Raw genomic sequence first — 27,041 nt, 5'->3', positions numbered from 1 at the left:
AGCTTGTGCTTCATTCATAGAAATGTAGGTTCTTGCTGACACTTTTTTTCCAGTATAAACTTGTCTCATCCAAATTGAAAATTTGATCTAAGTTGTAGCCTTCTTCGTCAATTAATCTTTTCACTTTATGACGAAATGCCGTCACATGCTTCTAGTCTGCAATGGCAGCTTCTCCACGTAACTTTACGTTATGAAAAGCATCATGGCTCTTAAAACCAGCCTCTTCTGGCTCTGAAGGCAGGCACATCTGCAGGATTTTCAGCTTTTTTCTTGTTAGATCTTCATAAATTGATAAGGCTTTCTCTTTTACAGTAGGAAAGGTGGTCCCAGATCACTCTCTTATTTCATCTTCTATCCCCACACTTCGAAGGTGCTCCACCTCCTCAAGTTCCTTTGTCCGTGATTTCACAGATTTGCTAGCAATCAGACTTATTCCAGCAATACAGCTTGCTTTAATCTTTTCAGCATTGTCTCTAATGGCGTGTAAGGTAGACTCCTTTATTCCTGTTATACAAACTCTATCACTGTTCTCTCATTACACTCAAACACTTTACAACATCAAGCTTCTCTTCCAGTTTTATAGCCTTCTTTTACATTCACTACCCACAATTTTAGCACCAGGACGCTTCTTGCTAACCTTCTTGTCACGTTGTCCTCACATTTTGCGGGTAACACAGCAGAATTTGAAATAAACAAAAGGAGTACTGTCCTCTGATAGAAATCGAGCTGACTGCGTGATGCCAGCGCAGAGACTCTTTCGGCGCTAACCCATTGCACATGGTCAGGACAAAGCCTGTGAAACAATCATCTGATGTTGATGCACACCAGTGGAATTGTGTTATAGCCCAACACAAAGTTCGCATTTTAGAAATAGCATTCAGGCCAATTCACGTTATAGTCAGTTCGCATTGCTGGAGCGCACATTATAGCAGGACTCCCTGTATTGATACTTGGAGATCGCATCAGTGTCCTAGGTTCAATGCTTAGAAGACTTCACCATCAATGATATTTCTGATAGTGATAACATAGAGTCATAAAGAGTCAGAAAGGAATACAGTATGGAAACAGGCCTTTTGACGCACACTGGTGACCATGCTGATCATGGTGCCCACTCAGCTAGTTCTAATTGCCCACGTATGGTCCATCTCCCTCTAAATCCTTCCGATCCATGTACCTGTCCAAATGTTTTTTAAATGTTGCTATTGTACCTGCCTCAACATTTTCTCTGACAGCCCATCCCACATACGAACCATTCTCTGTGAGAAGAAGTAGCCCCTCAGGTCCTTCTTAAATCTTTGCCCTCTCATCTTAAACCTCTGCCATTGAGTTTTCAACTCCCCATCCCTGGGGACAAAGGCTATTTGCATTAATCCTATCTATGACCCTCACGATTTTATATACCTCAATAAGGTCACCCCTCATTCTTCTAAATTTCAAGGAACAAAGTCCTATCTTTGCAAACATCTCTTTATAACTCAGGTCTACTAATCCTGGCAACATCCTCATACATCTTCTTTACACACTTTCCAGTTTAACAAGGTCTTTCCTGTAACAGGGAGACCAAAACTGTACAATACTCCAAGATCGCTAAACCTACATTCACCCTAACAGGGACACACTGTCCACGGATTCCTGATGTCACACTTTTAAGAGCCTCCCAGTTGCCAATCATTCCTTTTCCTTCAAACAGACTCACCCAATTGACATCTGCCAGATCCTACCTACTGGTCCCAAAATTCACCCTGGATCAGTTCAGCATCTTAACCTGTGGAACTGTCCTATCATTTTCCACAACTATGTTAAAACTAACAGAGTTTTAGTCTCTGGACCAAAAGTACTCTCCAACTGATGCTTCAGTCACTTGCCCAACTTTATTTCCGAAGAGGAGGTCCAATGTTGCAACCTCCCAAGTAAGGTCCTCACATTTTGATTTAGGAAATTTTCTTGGACAAATTTACAAATCCATTCCATCCAGACCTTTTACACTCTGGGTGCCCTTGTCAATACAGGGGAAATTAAAATCTCCAACCAATACTACTCTATTATTCCTAGAGGTATCTGCAATCTCTCTCTAAAGATATGCTCCTCTAACACCTGCTGGCTATTTGGGACTCTACAATACAGTCCCAAGTGAGTGACCATCCCCTTCTTGTTTCTGATTTCTAACCATATGGCCTCATTTGATGACCTCTTAAGAATATCCTCTCTGTTGTTATGTCCTCCCCTATCAAAAGGCAACTCCCCCTCCTTGCTTATTTGTACTTCTGTCACCCTGTAGCTTCTGTATCCTGAAAAACTGAGCTGCCAGTCCTGCCCTTCTCTCAGGTATGTTTCTACTATGACTGTAATATCTCAGTATCCAGAGCCAATCCTTGCTCTGAACTCATCTGCCTTAGCAGTCAGGCCTCGTGCATTGAAATAAATGCACTTTCGACCCGAAGATTTTTCCCTTCTTTTACCGTGCTCCTGGTTATCCTGAATAGTAAATTTGCTCTCGGTGGCTAGTGTATTTTCCCTTGACTTCTCGATGGCCCCTCTCTTTTTCAGAGTCCCACACCCCTGCCAAACTAGTCTAAACCTTCCTGGGTAACACTAGCGGATCTCACCACAAGGGTATTAGACGCCCTCTGTTTCAAGTGCGAACTGCCCCTCTTGTACAGATCATCTCTACCCCAGAAGAGATCCCAATGATCCAAGAACTGAAAACCCTGCCCCCTACAACAGCTCCTCAGTCACGCATTCATAGAATCATAGAACCCCTACAGTGTGGAAACAGGCCTTTTGACCCAACAAGTTCACACCGACCCTGGGAGCACCCCACCTGGACCCATTCCCCTATAGCCCACCTAATCTACACATTCCTGAACACTACGGGCAATATGGCATGGCCAATCCAGCTAGCCTGCACATCTTTGGACTGTGGGAAAAAAAACAGAACAGCTGGAGGAAACCCACACACAGGAAGAATGTGCAAACTCCACACAGACAATCACCCACAGGTGGAATCGAACCCGGGACCCTGGTGCTGTGTGGTAGCAGCACTAACCACCGAGCCACCGTGCCACCCTACCTTTCTATTTCTATCCTCAGTGGCACACGGCACTGTATGTAATCCAGAGATCACTACCCTTGAGGTCCTGCCTTTTAACTTCTTACCTAATTCCCTCTACTCATTTTGCAGGACCCATCCCTTTGTCTATCTATGTCATTTGTATTGACATGAGCAATGACCTCTGGCTGTTCACCATCCTCCTTCAGAAGGTCTGGGACGGCTCATCCTTGATCCTGCTACCCAGGAGGCAACACACCATCCTGGTGTCTCTTCTGCAGCCACAGAATATTGGTATTGCTCTGTCTGACTGCATCCTTTCCCTCAGCGGGTCACAGTGCACTGACCTGACTGCTGCTGCTAGCTTGAAAGATCATACCCGCATCAATATTCAAAACAGTATACCCGTTATTGAGGGAAATGGCCACAGGGGTACCCTCTGCACTATCTGCCTTCCCCCTTTGCCTCTTCTGGTGGTCACCCAGCTACTTGCAGGCTGCACCTTAGGAGTGACCACTAAAGGTTCTCAGCATCCTGAGTGCATCCAGCTCCAGTTCCCTAATGTAGTCTGTCAGGAGCTGCAGCCAGGGCACTTCTTACAGGTGTAGACACCAGAGCCACTGGAAGTTTTCCTGGTCTCCCATATCCTGCAAGAGGAGTGTGTCACTGCCCTAACTGCCATCCCTACTGCCTTCAATCTAGTCAGAAAGAAAGTAGAGATAATGAGCCCTTACCTGTACCCTTTCCTCAGCCTCCTCACACTGAAACCTCTCAAGCAAAGGCCATGCACTCTCTTAATGGCTGCTCCCTTGTACACCTTAACCTCATCAGTTGTCCTCCTCACAGAGTCTTTTCTTTGGTCAGAAGAGGAAGGAGGGTGGGAAACACCAACGTAGCATTTCAGGCCTAACTACACCTTGACATCGCCTTCTCCCTGACCCGCTGTACAGTCATGTTGACTGTGGCAGTCTCCCAGAATTCCACTGTGATGGCTCTCAGCTGCCCTGTGTTTTACATTTATGAGAATGCTGATGATTCAAATATTCAAAGCATCGAAAAGGAACCTACTAAAATAATTGCTCTGTTTACCTCATGTTGTGCTACAGCCAAGTTAAGTTCACCAATCTTCAGAAGAGGTGATGCAAGAGGCTTATTCACTCTCTAAAGTGAACGCACAAAGACAGCTTATATATAGTTCCCTAGCCAAAACATTACTAAAATACTATGGGATACTATGGGATTATTTATCTCATTTGTGGCATCTTCATTTTGCAAATTCCTGCTCTATTTCCTACATTAATCTTGATAACCTGGACTACTGGGCTGAGGAATGGCAGATGGTGTTTAATTTAGTAAATGTGAAGTTTTGCACTTTGGTAAGACAAACCAGAGCAGGTCTTACACAGTTAATAGTAGAGGCCTAAGCAGTGTTGTTGAATAAAGAGATCTAGATGTGCAATTACATAGTTCCTTGAAAGTAAAGTCATAAACAGACAGGGTCCTGAAGAATATATTTGGCACGTTTGCCTTCATTGGTTACAGCACTGAGTACAGGAGTTGGGACGTCATGTTGCAGCTCTACAAGACATCGGTAAGGCCATATTTGGACCACTGTGCACAATTCTGGTCACCCTGCTATAGGTAGGATGTTATGCAAATGGAAAGGGTGCAAAAAAAGATTTACAAGAATGTTACTGAGACTGGAAGGTTTGTGTTACAATGAGAGGCTGGATAGGCTGGGACATTTTTCCCTTGAGTGTAGGAGGCTGAGTGATGACCTTATAGAGGTCTATAAAATCATGAGGGACATAAATAAGGTGAATAGTAAAGGACTTTTCCCAGAGTATGGAAGTCAAAAACCAGAGGCCATGGGGCATTTAAGTTCAGCGGGTAAAAATTTAAAAGGAATCCAAGGGCAACTATTTCACACAGATGGTGGTATATCTATGGAATGAGCTACCAGAGGAAGTGACTGAGTGGGCTACAATTAAAAGATGCTTGAACAGTATATGAATTGGAATGGCTTCAAGGGATATAGACCAAAATGCCGGTAACTGGGACAAGTTCAGTTTCGGAAACCTGATCGGCATGGATGAGTTGGGCCAAAGGGTCCATTTCCTTGTTGCGCGACTATGATCCTATTACAGTATTAATTCAACAGCATTACAAAGTGTGTAAGCCATTAATGTGTGAAAAGCCATTTACAATATGCAGGAGCTGCTTTCTCTGGAATCACTCTTTAAAATCTATATATATGTAACAAGAGAGGTATTACCATTATACCGAAAGAAGAGCTGATTAAGATCTTGACTTAGCCAGACTCTCAAATTTAATTCTTTTGGGGCAGGATGGTAACTTAAATCTGACAACTCAGCGTTGCTTTCCATACTCAAAGTGAATTATTCAATTGTGTAAATTTTCTTAATTCAATGTTGTTAAATTAATTGATGCCAACTTTATTATTGAGATAGTGGTGCACAGCTGATGTTTTCACATTCAAATAAGAGCTTTGAGTCAAAGTTTGTTGAATGACTGAATTATCAAGGAAGATGGTTTGTGCAGTGCCATGTACATAACCAAATAAAATAAGAATTCCATGCTGTAAAATTGGTGAGTAGCCCGTTATGAATCTGTCTCCATTTTTAGCCCAATTGACTATAATGTCATAGAGCACAGAAATAGATCCTTCAAACTCGTCGACGCCAACCAGTTATCATAAACTGATCTAGTCCCAATTGCCAGCATTTGGCCAGTATCCCTCTAAACCCTTCCTATTCATATATCCATCTAGATGTCTTTTCAATGTTGTATCAGCCTCCACCACTTCTTTCAGCAGCTTATTCCATACACATCAGTCTTCTCACTCACTGGCTCGTGTGTGCACAGAGACAAATGTGCGTACATAACCCTTCTTTTTCTTTACTCTTTCATGAGATCTGGGCATCAGTGGCATAAACAGCATTTGTTACCTATTCTTATTAGCTCTTCAACTGAGTGGCTTGCTAGGTCATTCAGGCAGCAGTTAACAATCAGCCACACGCTGTGTATTTGGAGTTGCCTGTAGGCCAAACCAGATACGGTTGGCAGATTGCCTTCCGTAAAAAGAGATAGTGAGCCAGATGAGTTTTGCAATAAATTGATGACAGTCGACATGATCACCACCATCACCAAGACCAGGTTTATATTCCATTTTTATCAATGGAATTCAGGTTCCACTAGTTACTATGGAGTGTCTGGATTATTAGTCCCGTGGCATTACCACTATGCCACCATCTCTTTTTTTGCACCTTCAGTGCAATCTTCTACAAATTATAGAAGACGTAGTAATACAACTAGATGTTTGGTCCAAAGTTTATATCTTATACATTACAAATTAAAAGTGAAATAAAACATTGTACTGCGCCATAAAGAAGTTCCAATTTAGATATATCCTGTTAAATACACCAACAATTTACAAACTACAAATATTAAGAAGAAAATTGTTATTTTTTTCTAATTTATTGATAACTTTGAAGAAGTTTTTGAGGGAAAGGAGAGAAGTAATTAACTACTCATTAGAGAACCTTACAATACGTCTATTCACAATACTTCCCTGTAGAGATTAACTGAGCACAGGCAGGCAGCAAGCAAGGTAAAGCAATTAAACACAGCCACCGCACATAACTCATCTACCCTTTAAAAATGTCAAACTTTAAAAATAACAACTTGCTTTAATGTTCTTTGCAAGTTCTTTGCCACTTTTTCCTTGCAGTAATTAACAATATTTAAAACACAAACTGATAGAACAGCATTTACTTTTTATGTGCGATGCCTACCTAATGCATTTCCTTAATTTAAATATCCTGCTGAAGACAACAATATTTACCAACCAGCAACTTATGCTATTCGTTTAGCGCAGAGCCAAGAAAAGAAACTACAATATAGGGATAACGAAGTGTGAAGCTGGATGAACACAGCAGGCCAAGTAGCATCTCAGGAGCACAATAGGGAATTTGAAAAATGCATGAAAAATATCAAATCAAGTTATACTGTCACAAACACAAATTCATACCTTGTTGTGATGACCTATATGGCCCCATTGGCCTTTGCCCCATTATGTTGTTGCCTTGATTACTTTGTCCCATCATCCCCATGGCTGATGGCCCCTGGTAATGCTGACCACTTCCCTGCGGGGTGCTGTAATGTGAGGTTGCGGCTTGCTGGTGCATCATGGGAACTGTAAAATAAATTTAAGTAAGCAAGTCTACTGAATAAAGATGAATTCAAGAAAGAACGTGCAAATTTTCCTAGGCACTACGCGCCAATGTGGTATATTCCCATAGTAAACAAATTATATCAGCAATTTGAATATTTTATTCAATGGTCAAAATACTGAGAAGCCCATACCAAATTCTGAAATAACTGAACTGCACTATTTAATCTAAAGTTGTTTCCATTTAAATTTTACTATCATAACCAGTAAACAGCCTAGTGAAAGGATTACAATCACTAAACATCAATGAGGTTAGAACCTAACTTTAACTTGAATATAAAGGCAGATTTTGCATTGCACTGCTGAAGATTCAAGTGAATTAGAAGCACTGACAGCCTGCTGCAAAGCTGTTCCCATTTTGATGAGTTATGAAAGAGCCAACTAGCTCATCAGCAGCTTTCAATCATTAGAACTTCAATGCAAAGGCTGTGAAGAAGCACATTACATGTCCAGAGCAAGCATCATCAGCACAACTTTACAGTCATGCCACTATAGAAATCCATTTCCCTTCACCTCCCTCCAAATTCCTCAAAGTATTTTCCTGTTCTGCAGAACGTGCCTCACGTTAGCCTTTATTCCAATCTCACTGGCCCTTTTGTGCTTAATTTAAATCTTCCTTTGTGTTATTTTAGATAAGAAGTAAACAAAAACTATTTAACAGGATCAAAGCTCTGCCTTGTCATGTCCTCACTAAAATATTCAGGTATGTTCAATGTTTATTGGACAGCTAGAAGGAGAAGGAATCTTGGTTGTTTCTGCCTTCTTACTTCCTGAAACTATAGACAGCACAAGACATTTTTGGCAACCCTGCCATTTATCTCTGAAAACAGCCATGGAACAAACCTGAGGCCTTTTTTGATTTGGATAGTTTAGTATTACACTAAACCCTTTGAGTCATCACAGGCATTGCAATTACTTTGTTTATTTGACACAGAAATTGAGAAATTTATGTGTGAAGACACTGAAGCACATTTTATATTGGACTATAAAAAGGTGAATTAGAGCATGTCTGTTTAACTATTTACATATTAAATCAAAATTGGATTCAGCTGCTAAGTTGCTTCTAATAACCAAACTTTTTGAGCAGTTCATATGCTCTAAACTCTTTTGAACTACTTATTTCCAATTACTTACTGGTATCAATTTTTAATTTGGCAAATTAGAAATAGATTTGGAACTATCTTAAAATGTATGTGTTTTTTCCTCAAAACCTTTTCCCATTTTAAACATATTTGACCGTCACACTGTTCTTGATAAGCTAAATTGATCCCTTGTATCTCAACTATGATTGTGACAGTTCAGCTGTATTGTGGTGGTCTTCATTACATTTCCTTCCACATCTTCATTCTACACCATTTCTATAACTTGCTCCAGCTGTATATCACTTCACTGTATATCAGGCCTCTCCGAGGCCTGCTGTGCATTTTCTGCTCTCCTTTAGTCCACCTTCAATTAAAGAACCTTGGTTGTGTCAGCTTTATCATTTAGAAATTCTTTGACAAATCCTTCCTTTTCTCTATCTTCCTACCTTTAAACGCCTTTTCAAAAATATAACTCTGACTATGCTTTGTTCAAATCTGCTGATCATCCCACATGAACGTCAATTAACGTCATTACTATAGCTGTAGAAAAGTATGTTTCTATAGGTCAACTGGCATAGAGACAGATCCAATGAAAATCTGGGGCCAGATTTTCATCTCCCAAGGGAGGTGTGAATCACATCGTAAAACACTGAACTTTGTTTCTCCAGCAAAATGAAAAACCCTATCTCCATCTACGTTCCTGACCTCACACAGTTTTAATGTGGTCTTTTCATGGGTTTGGAAGGTTTCATTTTAAAACACATGTGCATTCACAAGACTCTTCTGAGTTGAGGGTTCCCGTTTCCTGCACTAGTGTGAATTTTAGAAGTTTTGGAAACAAAACACACAACCCCTTGAAGAGTTCATGAACACTAGGTAAAACCTGTGAGGTATCTGCAACATTCTGTAAGTTAAACTTAAAATGTTTTGACACCTTCAAGTGTTAATACTCAATGCTGTATTGTAATGCAGATTTGATTTTTTTTAATCATAGATATCTGTTCTGCAAAGGTAAATTGATCCTTACGTAGACCATCATTTCACAAGTGTTGCCATGATTACAGTAGTTTATCCAGGGTATAAAACATCAAAGTACAATAAAATTGTAAAAACAAGCATTTTGTCAATTTCTGATGCCATGTTTTATGCTGTGATATAATTTGACCAAAAGCTATTATAACAGCTGTATGTTTGAAAATTGAAAGCAAAATCCACATCTAGTCCACAAGTGGTAATGTAGTTGGATCCTGTTGTTAAACCTCCTGTAATTATTATGAATACCTGACAGGGTTTTAAATGCTATGATTACTTCAGCTCAGCTGATACACTATCAATCAAAGAACAATCTAAACTTTTTAAGGAGACTGCCATAACAGAAGGATCATTTGGTCAAAATCTTGGTGCACCCTCCCTCGTGGCATTCTGGGTTTACCCATGGCACACAGAGTACAGCAGTTCTGGAAGGCAGCTCACCACTACCCACACCACGGCAACTATTATTAATAAATTGTCACTTATGCCTAGGAGCAGTGAAAAGTCAATTAAGGGATGGATACTAAATGCTGGCCCAGCCAGAGATGCTCGCATCCCATAGAAAAAAAGTGCAGAATATACCTTTGATGTGGTGATGTGTTTGCTTAAAAAACCAAGTAAGTACTTAAAGGACCATACTTTTTAAAACAGTGTACTTTTCTCCCTGTAATAATGACAGTGTGTTTGAATTCAGAACTTTAAATCATTGTTAGTGGTTCTTTTCTATTGATTTTTGAATAATTCCCATTGCTATCACATAGCTTCTGAGCACTGGACAAAGTACATACTGAGTGAATAGCTATGAAAGATATATGGATGTATTGGGTGAACTGTATGAGGATGCTGTGGGGTTCTCAGCAGGGGTGTGCGGTAGTATTGGGATGACTGGGCCATTGAGTGAGCTTAGGGTAGCATGGGCAATATTTAGGGGCATGGTGCAGCATGTTGAGAGTTTGAAGGAACATGGGTGACTTGAGCCGGCTTAGGGTGAAATGGGGGTGGTGTGTTAGTGAAGATCCATCAGCAATCTGCGACACAAGATGGCATGAGGGACCTGAGGTGGAACAGATTGGCATGCAAAGTGTATGGGTGCATGAGGATAAGGGCTGAGGTTTAAATGAATTTTAATCAATGTGGGAAGTTGGGTTGCTGTGTTGCAAAACCAAGACAGGACTTCCAATTGGCCCAGCTCTGCACTCCAGCCCGCACAAACTCTGTCACATCTCAAAATCTGCTGCAAATCCAACACCTGTGTGAAAAGACAAAAATCATAGACAAAGAGAAGCATGGATTAGGTGTATATTTGGGAAGTGTGCAGGTCAGGCTTTCTCAAGTGGAAAATACAGTGATTTTTAGTTAAAATCTCTTGCAATCACTTTGTCCTTATCCATGTGTTCCAGTCAATTTTTCGGATAGACAACTAAAAGAAGAAGCCATTGATTGTGATTTGAAGTAGAACTTCACTAGTCATAACAACCGCAGAACAAAGCTAGATTCTTGACCTAAAACAAACCTACTGTTTTATATTCATGGACTTGAAATGAAGGCAATTCAACAGAAACAGCTGCCTTGACAAATACTAAGATTGTTTTAGGTAGGTTTCTCTCACAAGCCAGTATAATTTCTCTGCTATGCAGAAGGCAAAAATTAAAAGGCATGTTTGTAAACCATTATAAATTCTAGTACTTAGCTCTCAACAAAGGGTAAGAAAGCCCCTCCACTGAGTTCCCAATTACAGCAAAAGGAATGAAAAAAACAAATTTCTAACTGGGAAAGAGCTACACTCTTGAAGTGCTCCTACTGCAAGTTTGTCAAGAGAAGCTTCAGTAAGATTTTGGAAACATGATCATTCATCTATCGTAGGAGTTTTGAATGTCAGGAAAAATACAAATAGCCTCAATATTTGCAGGTTACACTCAAGCTTCAAAAGCTTTTCAGATCTATTCAGAATTCTCGAAAATATTAAACTGGTTTCACCTAGACAGGAAAACAAGACCCAGACAAACGCTTATACTGTTCAAGCATATTTGCAACCACTTTAAGTAAATTGTTCAAAGTTTTTTTTTGGCATCTACTCAAGGTTGAAAGAAATCTGATCAAATAAATTGAGATACTTTATACAAATTGCGCAGAAATATAAAAGTCACGCATGCCAAAATTTTTTATTACATTACAACAACATGGCAACTTTCAAAAGTTTACCTTGACCAGTTTGCATGCTCATGTTTGTCCGAGATCCATAGTTTGCCATCGACTGGCCCTGACTCTGCATCTGCATACTTTGTGATGAGGGGACAGAGTGACTGTAACCCCCTGCACTTCCATGGTTATTTACAGGCATGGTCATTGAGGAGCTTGGTATTGCTGCTGGCCCTGATTGCTGCACTGAAACGTGAGACGGACCTAAAGAAACAGAGTCAGACACGGTCATGATGATCTGTTCTAATAACCTTTCAAATCAATCAACAGTTCACCTGGCACTTCAGTGGCCCAGGCTCAATCAAAATCCAAACCCCAAGGGACAAAGTCCCCCTTTCTATCCCAGTTGCGACCATCTTATCTGAAGATGAGACAGTGTGTGGAAATGTATACATTAAAAGGAATGGGCCCATAAACCATAATTGACCATAAACGAGAAATTTAACTCCGATTCAACAGTCGTGCAGTTTACTGTTGGTTTTCCAACACCTAAAGACTGCAATATTCAGGAAGCAGTTCATGACTACCTTCTCCAGGCCAATTCAGGATGCACAATAAGAGCTAGGTTAGACTATAATGCCCACATGAAGGAGTAAAAAGAAAAGTTGTTGCAGGTTATTTTGCCTGTCTGCTCCTCCAAGAAACTGTTGCAGACGGTTGCAAACTTAACAAGGTTGTCAAGGCCCAACCACACCATTGACTGCTGAACAGATAATGCTTACAGTAATGAAGAAGACCAGGAACCCAGACTCCTAAATGAAATCGAAGGTGAACTGTGACAAATCAAATTTCATCTATGCCTCTTAAATGGATAGGTGATAGCACGTGTGATGGGCCCCAATCTCTCATAACATACAGACTGACTGGTACTTTCATTACAATATGACTAGTTACCATAACTTGTAGTACCAACAGCCATCACATTGGCCTGACTCGTCTCTAGAAAACCTACTTACCGGGTTTATTGGGATGGCAGTATCTATTGAAAGGGAACCAGAGTTAACAAGTCTTAAGTTTGGTACTGACTCTTCTTCAAAATCCTGCTTAGTTCTGAAGAGTCACAGCAGACTTGAAATATTAACACTGTTCATCTCTCCACAAGTGCTGCTAGATCTGCTTAGTTCTTCAGCATGCTCTGTGTTTGTTTCAGATTTCCAGTGTCCATGGTGTTTTGTTTTTATATAGATTTTATTTACAAGTCTGTGAGAAACGCTCCAGCGTGTGTGTGTGTGTGTGTGTGTGTGTGTGTTTTGGGGATGGAGTGGAGTGGGAGCGGGATGGACAAGTTGAAAGATAGTGCGAGTGGAAGGACAATTTACTCAATTACTGGTGATAGCAGTAGCATGAGGTTCTTTGTTAATACCAACACTGGGCCAGCTGCACACACTGGGGAGGAAACAACAACAACAAAGCCACATTGAAAAGTACGAGTAAATGAACAGCAACTCCAACTTTATAAGGAAGGGCCAGTATCGAAAAGCTCAAAATTGTGAAATCGACAGACGGCAGTAGTACCACAAGGGGCGGTGATCATTGCCAAGGCTGGCAGAAAATCAGGATCCTGCAGAAGGTAAACAAAGACAAGATTTAACATTAAGAAAGGCCTGGGTCCAGGAAAGAAATCCCTACTGGGGAACTTGTTGAAGATAAAGGGGTGTCACTCCCGCTGTGATCATTGCAGCACTGTGTAAGATCTTCCCCTCCCCACAAGGAGTCACCTCCATTTAGCTGGCCACTCATGCAACAGCAAAATGGCACATTAAAAATGGGAAGTTAATCAGTGAAACTGGCAACCTATCCCCCAAGGGCTGAATCCCCCATCAACAGCCTAGATGTCACTGGCCAGACACTGAATTCGAGCAGCCATATTGATGAGAATAAGTTGGCAGCTGGCAATTGTGAGGGGAGTCACTCCTGACTCCCCAAAACCTGTCCACCAACTACAATGCACAACAGCCTAATGGTTTATGCTCCAATGGCAAATTTTCAACAACATCCAGAGCAAAGCTGCTCATGTGTTTAGCACACCATCCATTAGCTTCAACATTGACTTCCGCTACCACTGACCTTCAGTAGGAGCAGAGAACATCATCTGCAAGATGTACAGCAGCAACTCACCAAGGTTCCTTTGTCAGAACCTTTCAATCCAGCTCCCTACCATTTTGTTGGCTCCCTGCCTTCCAGCCTCCACAGGCCGGTATATCTTAATCCATACTAAAATTGAAACCAGAAGAGCTGGAATGGAGACAGGGCAGGGTACTGATTAGCTTGCTGCCACCATGAAAAAGTGCCTTTATAGAAAAGTAGCCGAGAGCCATACTACAATATGAACCAGTCTGTATTGAATAGGAGAAATAAAGAGAAAAAGTAAAACATCATTTTGAGGAACTTTGCTTCAATTTAACTCATGATAAGGTTTTCATGATTTATGCACACTTTTCATTCATCGTTTAGATTATTATATTGACTAATTTGAAGATATTGTAGCTTCTACACCAGTGGTGGATGTTGTTGCCAAAACAGATACTTAGTTTGCAATTAATCCCATATGCCAGACATAACGCTAGCCTGAATTCCACTTATCTTTCTAGGTTATAATCCAGCAGATCCCATATCTTAATACTGCAACATATTAAATAAGAACATTGGCTCTGTTTAGCGCTGTTAGATAACCTACCATTGCTCATCTGGCTCTGCATTAATGGAGAAGGGGGTATACCTCCTCCCATGGTGTCATTGGGAACGTTCTGTGAATGTAAAGCTTGGTTTGATCCAGAAAGATTCATTCCTCCTGGCCCCATTGACAGGTTTTGGGAAGGTGGCTAAGTAAAGGAAATCACAGAGGAAAAATGTGCACAATTAATAATTAAACTTTCAAAGAAAATAAAGACCTTAAAATTCCTTTATTGAAAATAAAGATGTTACTACTTTCCAATGTCTTGGAAGATCACCACAGCAATTATTCTATTCTATTCGTAGTTAAGATAGTTTTCTCTGAAGGGGAATGATTTCACAACAGAGAAAACCAAGTATTACATTCATACAGAAAGACTAAATATATTTGCATTTCTATAGCAAGATATCACATTTTCAAGACATCCTAAAACACTTTATATTATAGAGATTATTTTTCTGAGTGCATTTTCAGTTACATATATAGGACAACTACAGCTAAATTGTGCCAAACAGGATCCCACTGAGATGAACTGAATGAATGAGTAGATATTTGTGACTTGGTGATGGATGGTAGAAAGAGGAATGCTAATCTGTGATCCTTAAAAAGCACTATAGGATCCTTTAAATGATCCGAACAGGCAGAAGAAATCAGCTCATTCAAAAAGGTAGCACCCACAACAATGACCCATCCCCTGTGTTTTGCACTGAGGTTTGTCAGAGGCAGACTGCCTTACACGCTCAAAATTAGAAAAGTTCAAGCTTGTTTCAATTAGAATCTAACAGAACATCTATTAAATTGACTAACTAATGTAGCTTTCAAGTAGACCAGGATAGGGTCAATGCCTGGTTAGCTAATCCGAGCCAGGATAGCGGTTAAGAGTGAAAATATTAGCCTGAGAGTCACAAGATAGAAAAGGGTTTTCTTAAAAAAGGATTTCTTTTCCTACCCAGTAACTCTGCTGGAAAGTACAATGAAAGGATTGGATTCAACAGTGTACATCACCTACCCCCAGCAAACTACCAACCTGCAGCTCTTCGCTGCCTCAAGTTAGACTGGGGCCGAGCACATGAGCCACTGCATTATCATAAATCAATAACCTCATGGGAAAGTGAGATGTGGATGTGTGGGAGAGGAGGTTTAAATTGTCAGCTCTCACGATCCTTATATTTTCTTTGGATAGATGTATGGATGCTGCAACTAACATTTCATTATTATTCTACTCTGATCCCCATATTGAACAATAGAAAACATTTCCCTACGTCTGCAGCAATGCACCAAAGATTAGATGAATATCAAGGTATGGAAAAGTACAAAAATTGTTTTCTAGCTCGAATATAATAAATTGTTCCATACAAAGAGCACATTATTGATGAATAGCAGTTTTTTTTCCGTTGGCTCCGAGTATACTTTGTTTTCAAGTAATCTGTACAATGAGCCACAGACTTCTTTGGCCTGAGTGCCCTGAATGAAAACAGGCCAGGAACAAAAATGTGGCTCGTTTATTTAGCGGGCACAATTTCTGACAGAACCTCAAAATAAAACTTTGAATCAATTTGAATATAGTTCATAAGGAAAGTAATGTGCAATGTTTTAGTTGATAAATGTGAAATATTGGCTGGCATTTTTCATGGAGCCAGCGTCCCACCCAGTCACCTGCAATGGTGAGCCCAACAATGCCTGGCAGGGAACCCACAAGCAGCTTTTATGGACCCTTTGTTGTTAAATGTCTCTTGTTGGGGCTTCTGCCCCAATCAGGCAGGATGTCTCATCTTCAAGTGCTGCCGACCAATCAGCTAGTTTGGCAGCCCCTCAGCCATAGCAGCACCCCCGCGTGCAGTGGCCACTGCTGGGACTGCAGCTAGTTCCTCAAGGGGAACAACATAGAAATCAGACTGCTTGGTAAATCAGGAGCTTTCATCAGGGCAAGTTATGCAGGCCTGGCAAGGCTGCTGGCTGCCAGAATTGGGATGCCTGGCGGGGTGTAGGAGGAGGAGGGGGAGGGGCTTAGCAAAACAAGCATCTCTGGGATGGTTGGCTTCTATTGGGAATGGAATTGGACAGACCAAACCCTCACCCTACCCCATTCTGGATTCACATCCAGACTGCCGGGGTCCATCTCATAACCTTGCCAAGTGACAACGACACCCCCTCCACTTGGCCAAATACCGTGGGAAGAGGAGACCTTCAAGTGGTGTCAATGGGGTATGAGACATCAACCCAGGCCATTGATAAAATTCCAGTGTTAGCAGATAGGCAATACCTCACCATGCCAGCTAATTACCCCCCACTGCTTTCCCCCTTCCCTTACCCACCAACCTGTTCCCAGGACATGGATGTATAATTCCAGCCATTAATCCAGAAACTGATCAATTCCTACTTACATCTACCAAATCTTTGTCTGATAGATGGTGAAGAAGAGGCAAGAGTGGACAGTGGACAGCTGGAAAAGGAGGCTGGAGAAGTAGCAATGAGAGTAACAAAGGAATGAAGGAGGAACTGAATGGGTACTTTACATCAATTTTCACAGTGAAAGATGCCAGCAGCATACCAGAACTTCCTGAGGGTTGGGGGACCGAGATGAGTGTAGTGGCCAGCAACTCGCCTTAGTGATGGCAAAGCTGAAAAGTCTGAAGGCAGATAAACCATGTGGACCAGATGGTCTACATCCCAGGACTCTGAAAGAGATAGCTGAGGAGATTGTGGAGGCATTCGTTGGGATCTTTCAAGAATCAGTGGAGTCAGTGGCCAGTAAATGGATAATTAACACCTCTGCGTAAGAAGGGAGCGGGGCAGAAGATGGGAAATTATAGACCAGTTATCCTGACCTTGACCATTGGTAATAGTTTAGAGCCCATTATTAAGAATGAGATTTTGATGTGCTTGGAACGGCATGGTAAAATAGGGTCTGAGTCAGCATAGCTTTGTCAAGGTGAAGTCATGCCCGATAAACATGTTAGAATTCTTTGATGAAAAAACAAGCAAGTTAGACAAAGGAAAGAGCTAGTCGATATAATCTGTTTAGATTTCCAGAAGACCTTTAACAAGATGCCACAAAGGAGGCTGCTAAACAAGGTGGTGTTATGGTTTTAGGGGCAAGGAACTGGTGTGGATAGAGGACTGGCTGACTGGCAGAACACAGGGTGGGGATAAAAGGATCTTTGTCAGCATGGCAGCCGGTGACTAGTGGAGATCAGCAGAGATCCATGTTGGGGCCGCAACTATTCACATTATACATTAATAATCTGGAGGAAGGAACCAAGAGCATTGTTGCTAAGGTTGCAGATACACAATCAGGGGGAGGGACAAAGTGTTGAGGAGGCAGGCAGGTTGCAGAAGGAGTTCGGCAGGCGAGGAGAGTGGGCAAATAAGTGGCAGATGGAATACAATGTAGGAAAGTGAGGTTATGCACTTTGGTAGGTGCATTAGAAGCATGGGCTACTTTCTAAGTGGGGAAAGGCTTCGAGAATCTGAAGCACAAGTGGACTTGGGAGTCCTAGTTCAGGATAATAAAATGTGAGGCTGGATGAACACAGCAGGCCAAGCAGCATCTCAGGTGCACAAACGCTGACGTTTCGGGCCTAGACCCTTCATCAGAGAGGTCTAGGCCCGAAACGTCAGCTTTTGTGCTCCTGAGATGCTGCTTGGCCTGCTGTGTTCATCCAGCCTCACATTTTATTATCTTGGATTCTCCAACATCTGCAGTTCCCATTATCTCTGATACAGTCCTAGTTCAGGATTCTCTTATGATAAACATGCAGGTTCAGATGGCTGTTAGGAAGGCAAATGCAATGCATTTCGAGGAGTGCAAAAATATGAGAGCAGGGGTGCATTGCTGAGGATGTATAAGGCTCAAGTCAGACCACATTTGGAAGACTGTGAGCAGTTGTGGGTCCCGTATCTAAGGAAGGTATAGTGGATCTGGATTACAAGAATGATATCAGGGATGAAGGGCTTGTCATGTGAACAGCAGTTGACGAATCTGGTTCTATATTCAAATGAATTTAGATGGATGGGGGGGGGGGGTGGAATGATGAGGATGAAGGTTTCTCATGAAACTTAGAGAATACTGAGAGACCTGGATAGAGTGGATGCAGAGATGATGTTACTACTAGTAGGAGAGACTAGGACCAAGGGCACAGCCTCGGAGTAAAGGGACAACCCTTTAGAACTGGAGGAGGAATTTCTTCAGCCACAATGCGATTAAACTGTGGAATTTATTGTCACAAGAGGCTGTGGAGGCTACATCAATGAGTGAAGGTTATGGGGAGAAGGCAGGAGAATGGGGTTGAGAAACGGATCAGTCACGATCGAATGGTAGAACAGACCTGATGTGCCAAAGAGACTAATTCTGCTCCTGTATCTTATAGTCTTGTGATTAGAGTATCTCAAGTGCACTAATAATTTAAATAATTGATCAGATTCTTAAATCATCATCAGAATACACATACAGTGAGTTTAAATTGTTTAGGGTAGAGAGCACAACACAAAAGTTGAGTAGTTAGATGTCTACTGTACAATTAGGTTAGAAGCCTTTGAAACTGTAAAGCCTTAAATTTCAAGGTGGATAAATAAATAAGTGACTCGGTATGAAAACAATAGCTGGATTTTTAGTGACAACAAAACTTTTAGTGGTCGCTGCAATTTCTCTGTGAAACTGGCAGCATTTTGTTTGGTGCCACCGTGACGAAGGGTGTTTGACTTATCTATTAGTAACTTGTTGGAGGTTGGATTATAAAATGTTGACACTCCGGATCGGTTACTTTCCTGAAGCATTTTAAAGAAAATAGTAACTCGATCAGACAGTCTTTCCAGAATAGAGATATAATTCAGTGTATATCAGAAAACTGTGCTCGTTTATACCACTTAGAGGTTCCAGAAAATCAATGATTGATTTTAGTATAGAAAAAAAAGTGATTAATAGTTTTTAGGCAGTTTGGAGGAGACCAATGGGGTTAGAAGCAAATATAACTTCTGTCCTAGAAAACAAGTATAGAAGAGTTTGGGCAAAGCACAGTTAACCTGTATTTGTGTAGATTGGCAGGTTATTAAAAAGCTGAGAAAGTCTAAGCTCTCAGTTTTATGAGTATTCCTGTAAAAAAATTCACAGTTAACAGTAAAGAACAGTAGAGAATCAACCACATCAAACTTCAATGCTGGATATAGAGGGTTATTTATCTGGATTTAATTTGTTGTCAGGTGGATATTGTTGGAGAACAGATCAAAAGTCTGTTTCGCTGGGTGTTTTTATTTTACCTGTTCACTTTCTAGAATTTTTTATTCTGTTTTCACCTTTTGTGAAATAAACTTTTATTCTGTTGTTAAAGAAAATTCACAGTGAATAACCAGTAGGTAATCCAAAGAAAAACGATCTAGGAGGCCAGATTTCATTCTAGCCTCTGCCTGGTCCAGTGGTACCATCAGCAGAAATAATTACAGCACAGGTGGAATTAAAATCAGAAGTCCAGAAGTTTATGTCAGCAGGTCCCTACTATTCCAGAAAGTGTGTTGTTGAAGATCTCAAAGCTGGCAATCATTATTAGAAGATATGAATCCCACTGTGAAAAAAATTATACCTTGTTAAAAACCCTGTTATACTTCATGTAAACAGTTCAGCAAGTTTATAACTAATTGCAACAACTTGTGTAGCCCTGAAAGCTGACTTCACTTTGCAGATCATCAAATTTCTCCAGTCCATATGACAAAAACAAAATCAACACATTTGTTTTATTGGTCGACGATACCTCATCTTTTTCCTTAACCCCAAGTGTAAGCCACAATTTTTATTTTGCTTTTTACAACATTCTAAGTGAACAATAAAACCTACTTGTTATTTTCTGATTTTTAGGCTGTAAGAATTCTTTGATGTGATTTGCTGATTAGCCTGCTTGATGACATTGAAATCCTCTAAAATCAGTCAGCAGAATTGAGTTCAAACTGGGAAATTAAAACCAAACACCACGCAAATCGGTTGATATTTTTCAGCATTTTTCTTCTCTCAGTTTGCAGTGAGTGCCATTACTCCCACTTACAATGCAATACTTGTATCAATAGTTTTCAAACTACTGGGCCAAATGGTTCAATCTATGTAGAAGTCCTGAAGAAAATGCACTGAAGTCAGCTCAAACTGGACAGTTTTTAAATGCTTATATCACAACATAAAATGGACTGGAATTGTTGATAAATTACATGTTGCTTTCAGTACAGACTGATGCAGGAAGTGGAATCATCTGAGGTCTTCATTAAAGCATTCAGTCAAGGGAATTTCATAGCTTGTATCTTGCTCCTCTTCATGAGAGCAAAAACAAATATTGGACATATAAATGCTTCAGCCATGCTTCCAGCCTGTTCTGTCAGAGACTTCAGACTTGAGTTCAAAAACCCAGATTGACACTCCTTCAATGCTACGTGGCTGCAGGAACAGACTTTCAGTTTAGATATTGAACTGAGGCCCCACCTACTTTCGCAGGTAGATGTTTAAAAAAAAAACCACGTGGGAAAGTTCGCTGGGTATCCAGTCCAATTGTCATTACTCAGCCACCTACTAAAAACAGAAGATTTGAGTAGTTATCTTGCTGCCGTTTGCAGAAAAACTTGGTGTGTGCAATTCAGATGTTGTGTTTCCTACATTATAACAGTACCTGCATTTCACTGGCTTCAAAGTGCTTTGGAGCATTCTGACATCATAGAACATGTAATTGAATATGCAAATTTTTTAAAAAACATTTTCTTTGGCTGTTTTTAAAAATTGATCTTCAAATATAAACAAAAGCATTCAATTAACCTCCTTCCACAGGAAACCAACTTTTACAAGCAAGCAAGTTTAAATTGATTGTAAATTGGCATCTGGATAGAATATTAAAAACTACACATTTGCTCATCAGAAATCTTTGCATAAAATTAAACAGAGTACACCCTTTAAAATCAGTACTGAAAACAGATTTGTGCTATTCCTGATGCAAGGATTGTAGATAGTCTATTCTAAGCAAGGCAAAGGCAATTAATTAAAACTAAATTAGCATAGACATTGTCCAATAATGTTATTCAGAGAAATTGTAATTTAATGTACATCTCAACTGATCCTATTTCGTTTATGATCTACAAGTTCTTGATTTAAAGAAAAAGCTTACCACACAACTGCTTTACAAGAATTTTTTCACAAATCTAAGAAATCTACATCTTAATGGAACTGTACAAAGAGCCCTGACAACAGATCAGTACTAAAGGTAGCAGAACTATTGACTAGCAGAGATAATGGGAACTGCAGATGCTGGAGATTCCAAGATAATAAAATGTGAGGCTGGATGAACACAGCAGGCCAAGCAGCATCTCAGGAGCACAAAAGCTGACGTTTCGGGCCTAGACCCTTCATCAGAGAGGGGGATGGGGGGAGGGAACTGGAATAAATAGGGAGAGAGGGGGAGGCGGACCGAAGATGGAGAGTAAAGAAGATAGGTGGAGAGGGTGTAGGTGGGGAGGTAGGGAGGGGATAGGTCAGTCCAGGGAAGACGGACAGGTCAAGGAGGTGGGATGAGGTTAGTAGGTAGCTGGGGGTGCGGCTTGGGGTGGGAGGAAGGGATGGGTGAGAGGAAGAACCGGTTAGGGAGGCAGAGACAGGTTGGACTGGTTTTGGGATGCAGTGGGTGGGGGGGAAGAGCTGGGCTGGTTGTGTGGTGCAGTGGGGGGAGGGGATGAACTGGGCTGGTTGAGGGATGCAGTGGGGGAAGGGGAGATTTTGAAACTGGTGAAGTCCACATTGATACCATATGGCTGCAGGGTTCCCAGGCGGAATATGAGTTGCTGTTCCTGCAACCTTCGGGTGGCATCATTGTGGCAGTGCAGGAGGCCCATGATGGACATGTCATCAAGAGAATGGGAGGGGGAGTGGAAATGGTTTGCGACTGGGAGGTGCAGTTGTTTGTTGCGAACTGAGCGGAGGTGTTCTGCAAAGCGGTCCCCAAGCCTCCGCTTGGTTTCCCCAATGTAGAGAAAGCCGCACCGGGTACAGTGGATGCAGTATACCACATTGGCAGATGTGCAGGTGAACCTCTGCTTAATGTGGAATGTCATCTTGGGGCCTGGGATGGGGGTGAGGGAGGAGGTGTGGGGACAAGTGTAGCATTTCCTGCGGTTGCAGGGGAAGGTGCCGGGTGTGGTGGGGTTGGAGGGCAGTGTGGAGCGAACAAGGGAGTCACGGAGAGAGTGGTCTCTCCGGAAAGCAGACAGGGGTGGGGATGGAAAAATGTCTTGGGTGGTGGGGTCGGATTGTAAATGGCGGAAGTGTCGGAGGATGATGCGTTGTATCCGGAGGTTGGTAGGGTGGTGTGTGAGAACGAGGGGGATCCTCTTGGGGCGGTTGTGGCGGGGGCGGGGTGTGAGGGATGTGTCGCGGGAAATGCGGGAGACGCGGTCAAGGGCGTTCTCAATCACCGTGGGGGGGAAGTTGCGGTCCTTAAAGAACTTGGACATCTGGGATGTGCGGGAGTGGAATGTCTTGTCGTGGGAGCAACAGACTTGCCAAAGGGCATTTCAGCTAACATGGTGGTTTTGGAGAGAGATATTAGGAACTGCAGATGCTGGAGAATCTGAGATAACAAGCTGTAGAGCTGGATGAACACAGTAGGCCGAGCAGGCCTACTGTGTTCATCCAGCTCTACAGCTTGTTATCTCAGATTCTCCAGCATCTGCAGTTCCTAATATCTCTCTCCAAAACCACCATGTTAGCTGAAATGCCCTTTGGCAAGTCTGATGCTCCCACGACAAGACATTCCACTCCCGCACATCCCAGATGTCCAAGTTCTTTATTGACTAGCAGTTCTGTCAGTATTCAAGAAACTGCAAGTTAATCAAGAGTTGTACATTTATCAAAAGTGATAAATTAATCTCAAAACACACAACTGAAGGTTGCGAGTTAAGTTCCCATTCTATATCACGAGCACAAACGTTAACACTGATAATTGGAACATTGTAGAAGTGCTGCACTACTTTTAAATGAAATCTTAAACCAATGCCTTGTCTGACCTGCCAGGTGAACGTCACATATCCCCCACAACATTAGTTCAAAGAAAAGTAGGAAATTTATTCCCAGTGTCCTGGTCAATATTTATCCTACAATCAATGAAACAAAAAAAATTCTCTGGTTGTCATCACATTGTTGTTTTGGGGCTTGCTAGGTGGAAATTGGCTGCCACATATCTACATTATTGTAGTAATTGCATTTCCAAAACTAATTTCCAAAACTAGGGTTCGCAATAAACAACTGCACCTCCCAACAGTGAACCATTTCAACTCCCCCTCCCATTCCTCAGATGATATGTCCATCTTGGGCCTCCTGCAGTGCCACAACGATGCCACCCGAAGGTTGCAGGAACAGCAACTCATATTTTGCTTGAGAACCCTGCAGCCCAATGGTATCAATGTGGACTTCACCACCTTCAAAATCTCCCCTTCCCCCACTGCATCCCAAAACCAGCCCAGCTCATCCCCGCCTGCCTAACCTGTTCTTCCTCTCACCTATCCCCTCCTCCCACCTCAAGCCACACCTCCATCTCCTACCTACTATCCTCATCCTATCCCCTTGAATTGTCCATCCTCCCTGGACTGACCTATCTCCTCCCTACCTCCCCACCTACACTCACCTTTACTGGCTCCATACCCACCTCTTTGACTTGCCTGTCTCCTCTCCACCTATCTTCTCCTCTATCCATCTTTGATCTGCCTCCCCCTCTCTCCCTATTTATTTCAGAACCCCCTTCCCCTCCCCCATTTCTGAAGAAGGGTCTCGGCCTGAAACGTCAGCTTTCCTGCTCGGCCTACTGTGTTCATCCAGCTCTACAGCTTGTTATCTCAGATTCTCCAGCATCTGCAGTTCCTAATATCTCTCTCCAAAACCACCATGTTAGCTGAAATGCCCTTTGGCAAGTCTGATGATCATGAAATATGTTATACAAATAAGTCTTCATCATTATTTCTTTATTAATTAGGATGCAAATATGTAATTCTACATCATAATGCCCAAAAATAACTATGCCAGATCTGTAGTGGTTTGCAGAGAGAGAGAGGTTGAATTAAATGTTAATAGGTAGAGCATTGATCTAGCAATATCATTTATTATTGTAGATCTTTTAAGTTTCTTGCCAAACATGTTACAACCCTGGTTTTGCAAACACTGGTACATTACTTACAGCAGGTAGCAACGACTGCATATTTTGATTGGAATCTGCTATTGTTGCCAGGTAAACCAAATTTCTGTGCAGCATTTGTTGGTATCTAAGAAATGGAAGAACACAGGTAAAATTTTGCTTTTAATTCAAGGAGGAAAGTACTTTTTATAAATCTTTGCAATAATGATAAGAATGGTAATGAAAATGGTAATGATAAACTCACATGTCCTTTCATTGCGTGGGCTTGCCCTGACACACAAGTGCATCTGAAAAAAATCTCTATTCAGATTGTCTCCTAGTGCAGGATCAATTTGAGTTAATTTATAGAGTAAATACACATTCAAAGGGTTTTTAGTACTCCATCAACCCCCATCAGTTTCTAAATGTGGTTGAAGGAGGCAGTCTCATAGATCAGTTATGTGAATTCATTATTAAGTAATCATTTTGTTCTACTCCATATTTTATTTCAGTCAATGGATCCACACTTGAATTAATTATTTAAAAATTAGAAAAGCAAAGCAATTGATATGAACTAAAGTGAATAATCGTGTATCAAACTGATTGAAACAGGTTTGAAAATACCAAATAAACCCAAATGCTTAACTAACCCATGGTCATGTGCTAAAATAATTATCACTTCTGGTAACAGGATACAAAATTAAAAAACATCAAAATAATTTTTCCAAATAACCTCTCCTTCAACTCAGAATAAATTGATCTCTGGGTATAAAACAGAGAGGGTTAGGAGGCTGGTATAAAGAGTTTGCAGTAAACAGTGATACAAAGACCCTTGTGCTCCACGACCAGATAGATCTCTAGGCATGGCTATAACATCAAAATGATGAGCGCTGCCAGGAATGAGCACATCTTTATACAAATGAGATGTATTCAGATATCACAAGACATACAATATTTTTATATTCTAAGCAAGGTTGAAACTGAAAGGCTAACACAAAATGATGATTGGTTTTGGGAAGTCCAAAGTTTTGCATGATGAGGGTATGTGGTTCTGATATAGTTAATTAAGAAGTACACTCATGCTGAATGTTACTACTAATTTCTCCTTTCCTTACGCAGGCTAACATAATGTCCTTAAACTTTTGACCTGAAGGTTGCTATAGCAAAGAGAACAAAATGATTACGGCAGTTTCAGGGACCTGAGTTGTATGTATTGAAATCATGCTAGCTTGGTGACTTTCCTTCTTATATAAAAGCATGACATTCATCAAATCTCAGTCTAGACAACAGCCAAAACCCAGATGATCTTCAATGACAGATACACCTGCTCCACAGGATGTCCTTTGTATACAGCAGCTTGCCCCAAGAGAAAATACACCCAGAGCTGTGCCAGAATGAGAAGCATTGACAGCAGCAGATGGCAGAACAAGAGGGCAAATCTTAGTTAGTGACTACAGCGGCTAGTATCTACATACATGGTTGCCCAATTGCAAACTCCACTGTTATGTGAAAAAAAGCCTTTCCATGATCCTATACCTCAAATTCAGTACAGATAATAAATATAAATGGAGTAACAAGGTGGAATTAAAGGACCGAACACAAGCCAAAGATTTGACACCCTAGTGATGAACCAGGCTTTACAAAATAAACAACTGAAGCCAATTGACAGATGTATATTTTACTTAAGAATTTAAGGAGGGGAAAACTGCTCCCAAAGTTCAAGGTACATGAAAGGTTGTGAATGGATTTTCAAACTATTCAGTTGTAGAAAGGCAAGTCACATATTCAATTGTCAATTCTACAATTTCATTCTCAATAAATTATTGAACATTTGCACTTAAATTTTGGTTTCCTTTTATCACATTAAGCGAATAAAAATTAACTCATAAATAAAGCTTATAACATATTAACATACAAAATAGATGCAGGAGAGGGCTACTAAAGCCTGCCGTGCCATTCAAGAAGATGATGGTTGATCTGATTATTCCACATTCCTACTTACCTCCAATAATCTCCTACTCCTTACTTGCCAAGAACTTTTCTCTGCCATAAAAAAATACTCAACGACTCGGCTTTCTTAATCTTTTGTGTAAATGAGGTCCAACGGCTCTCAATCCTCTGTGAGAAAACAAATATTTCCTCAACAATGACCCCTAGTTCTAGATTTCCCCACAAGAGGAGCCATGATTTCCACACTCATCCTGTAAAGGCTCTCAGTGTATTATAGGTTTCAATCAAGTCAACTCTTAACCTTCAAAGCATTTTTAAGAAGTTTTTCACAGGATGTGTATGTCACTGGCTAGGCAGTCATTTATTGCCCAAACCAAATTGCTCAAAAGGAACTTAGGAGTCAACTGAGAGGTGGCACAGCAGCTTAGTGGTTAGCACAGCTGCCTCACAGCACCAGGAGGACAGGGTTCAATTCCACCCTCAGGAGCTTGTGCAAACTCCACACAGACATTCTCCCCAAGTCTGTGTGGGTTTCCTCTGGGTGCTCTGGTTTCCTCCCACAACCCAAAGATGTGCAGGCTATGTGGATTGGCCATACTAAATTGTCCATAGTGTGCAGGAAAGCTGGATTAGCCACAGTAAATACAGGATTGAAGGATTGGGTGTGTCTGGGTGCAGTGAT

The 27,041-nt window shown here is 41.2% G+C and overlaps 1 protein-coding gene across 4 annotated transcripts in view; it reads right to left on the bottom strand.

Annotated features, from left to right (window-relative positions):
- Nucleotides 1–27,041, bottom strand: part of LOC125461330 (calcium-responsive transactivator-like) — a 121,313-nt gene that overhangs the window by 75,206 nt on the left and 19,066 nt on the right. For all 4 annotated transcript variants that reach the window (XM_048549976.2, XM_048549979.2, XM_048549975.2 and 1 more), the window contains exons 3-6: nucleotides 24,473–24,557; nucleotides 14,292–14,436; nucleotides 11,618–11,818; nucleotides 7,101–7,265 (exon numbers count right to left, since the gene is read on the bottom strand). In XM_048549976.2, coding sequence (XP_048405933.1) covers nucleotides 7,101–7,265; nucleotides 11,618–11,818; nucleotides 14,292–14,436; nucleotides 24,473–24,557 — 596 coding nt within the window. The remainder of the gene's footprint in view (nucleotides 1–7,100; nucleotides 7,266–11,617; nucleotides 11,819–14,291; nucleotides 14,437–24,472; nucleotides 24,558–27,041) is intronic.

Source organism: Stegostoma tigrinum, chromosome 19, assembly GCF_030684315.1.
Source record: "Stegostoma tigrinum isolate sSteTig4 chromosome 19, sSteTig4.hap1, whole genome shotgun sequence".
In the NCBI taxonomy this organism is placed as follows: domain Eukaryota; kingdom Metazoa; phylum Chordata; class Chondrichthyes; order Orectolobiformes; family Stegostomatidae; genus Stegostoma; species Stegostoma tigrinum.
The sequence above is the reverse complement of the archived record's forward strand: the minus strand, read 5'-3'. Positions and strand labels throughout refer to the sequence as shown.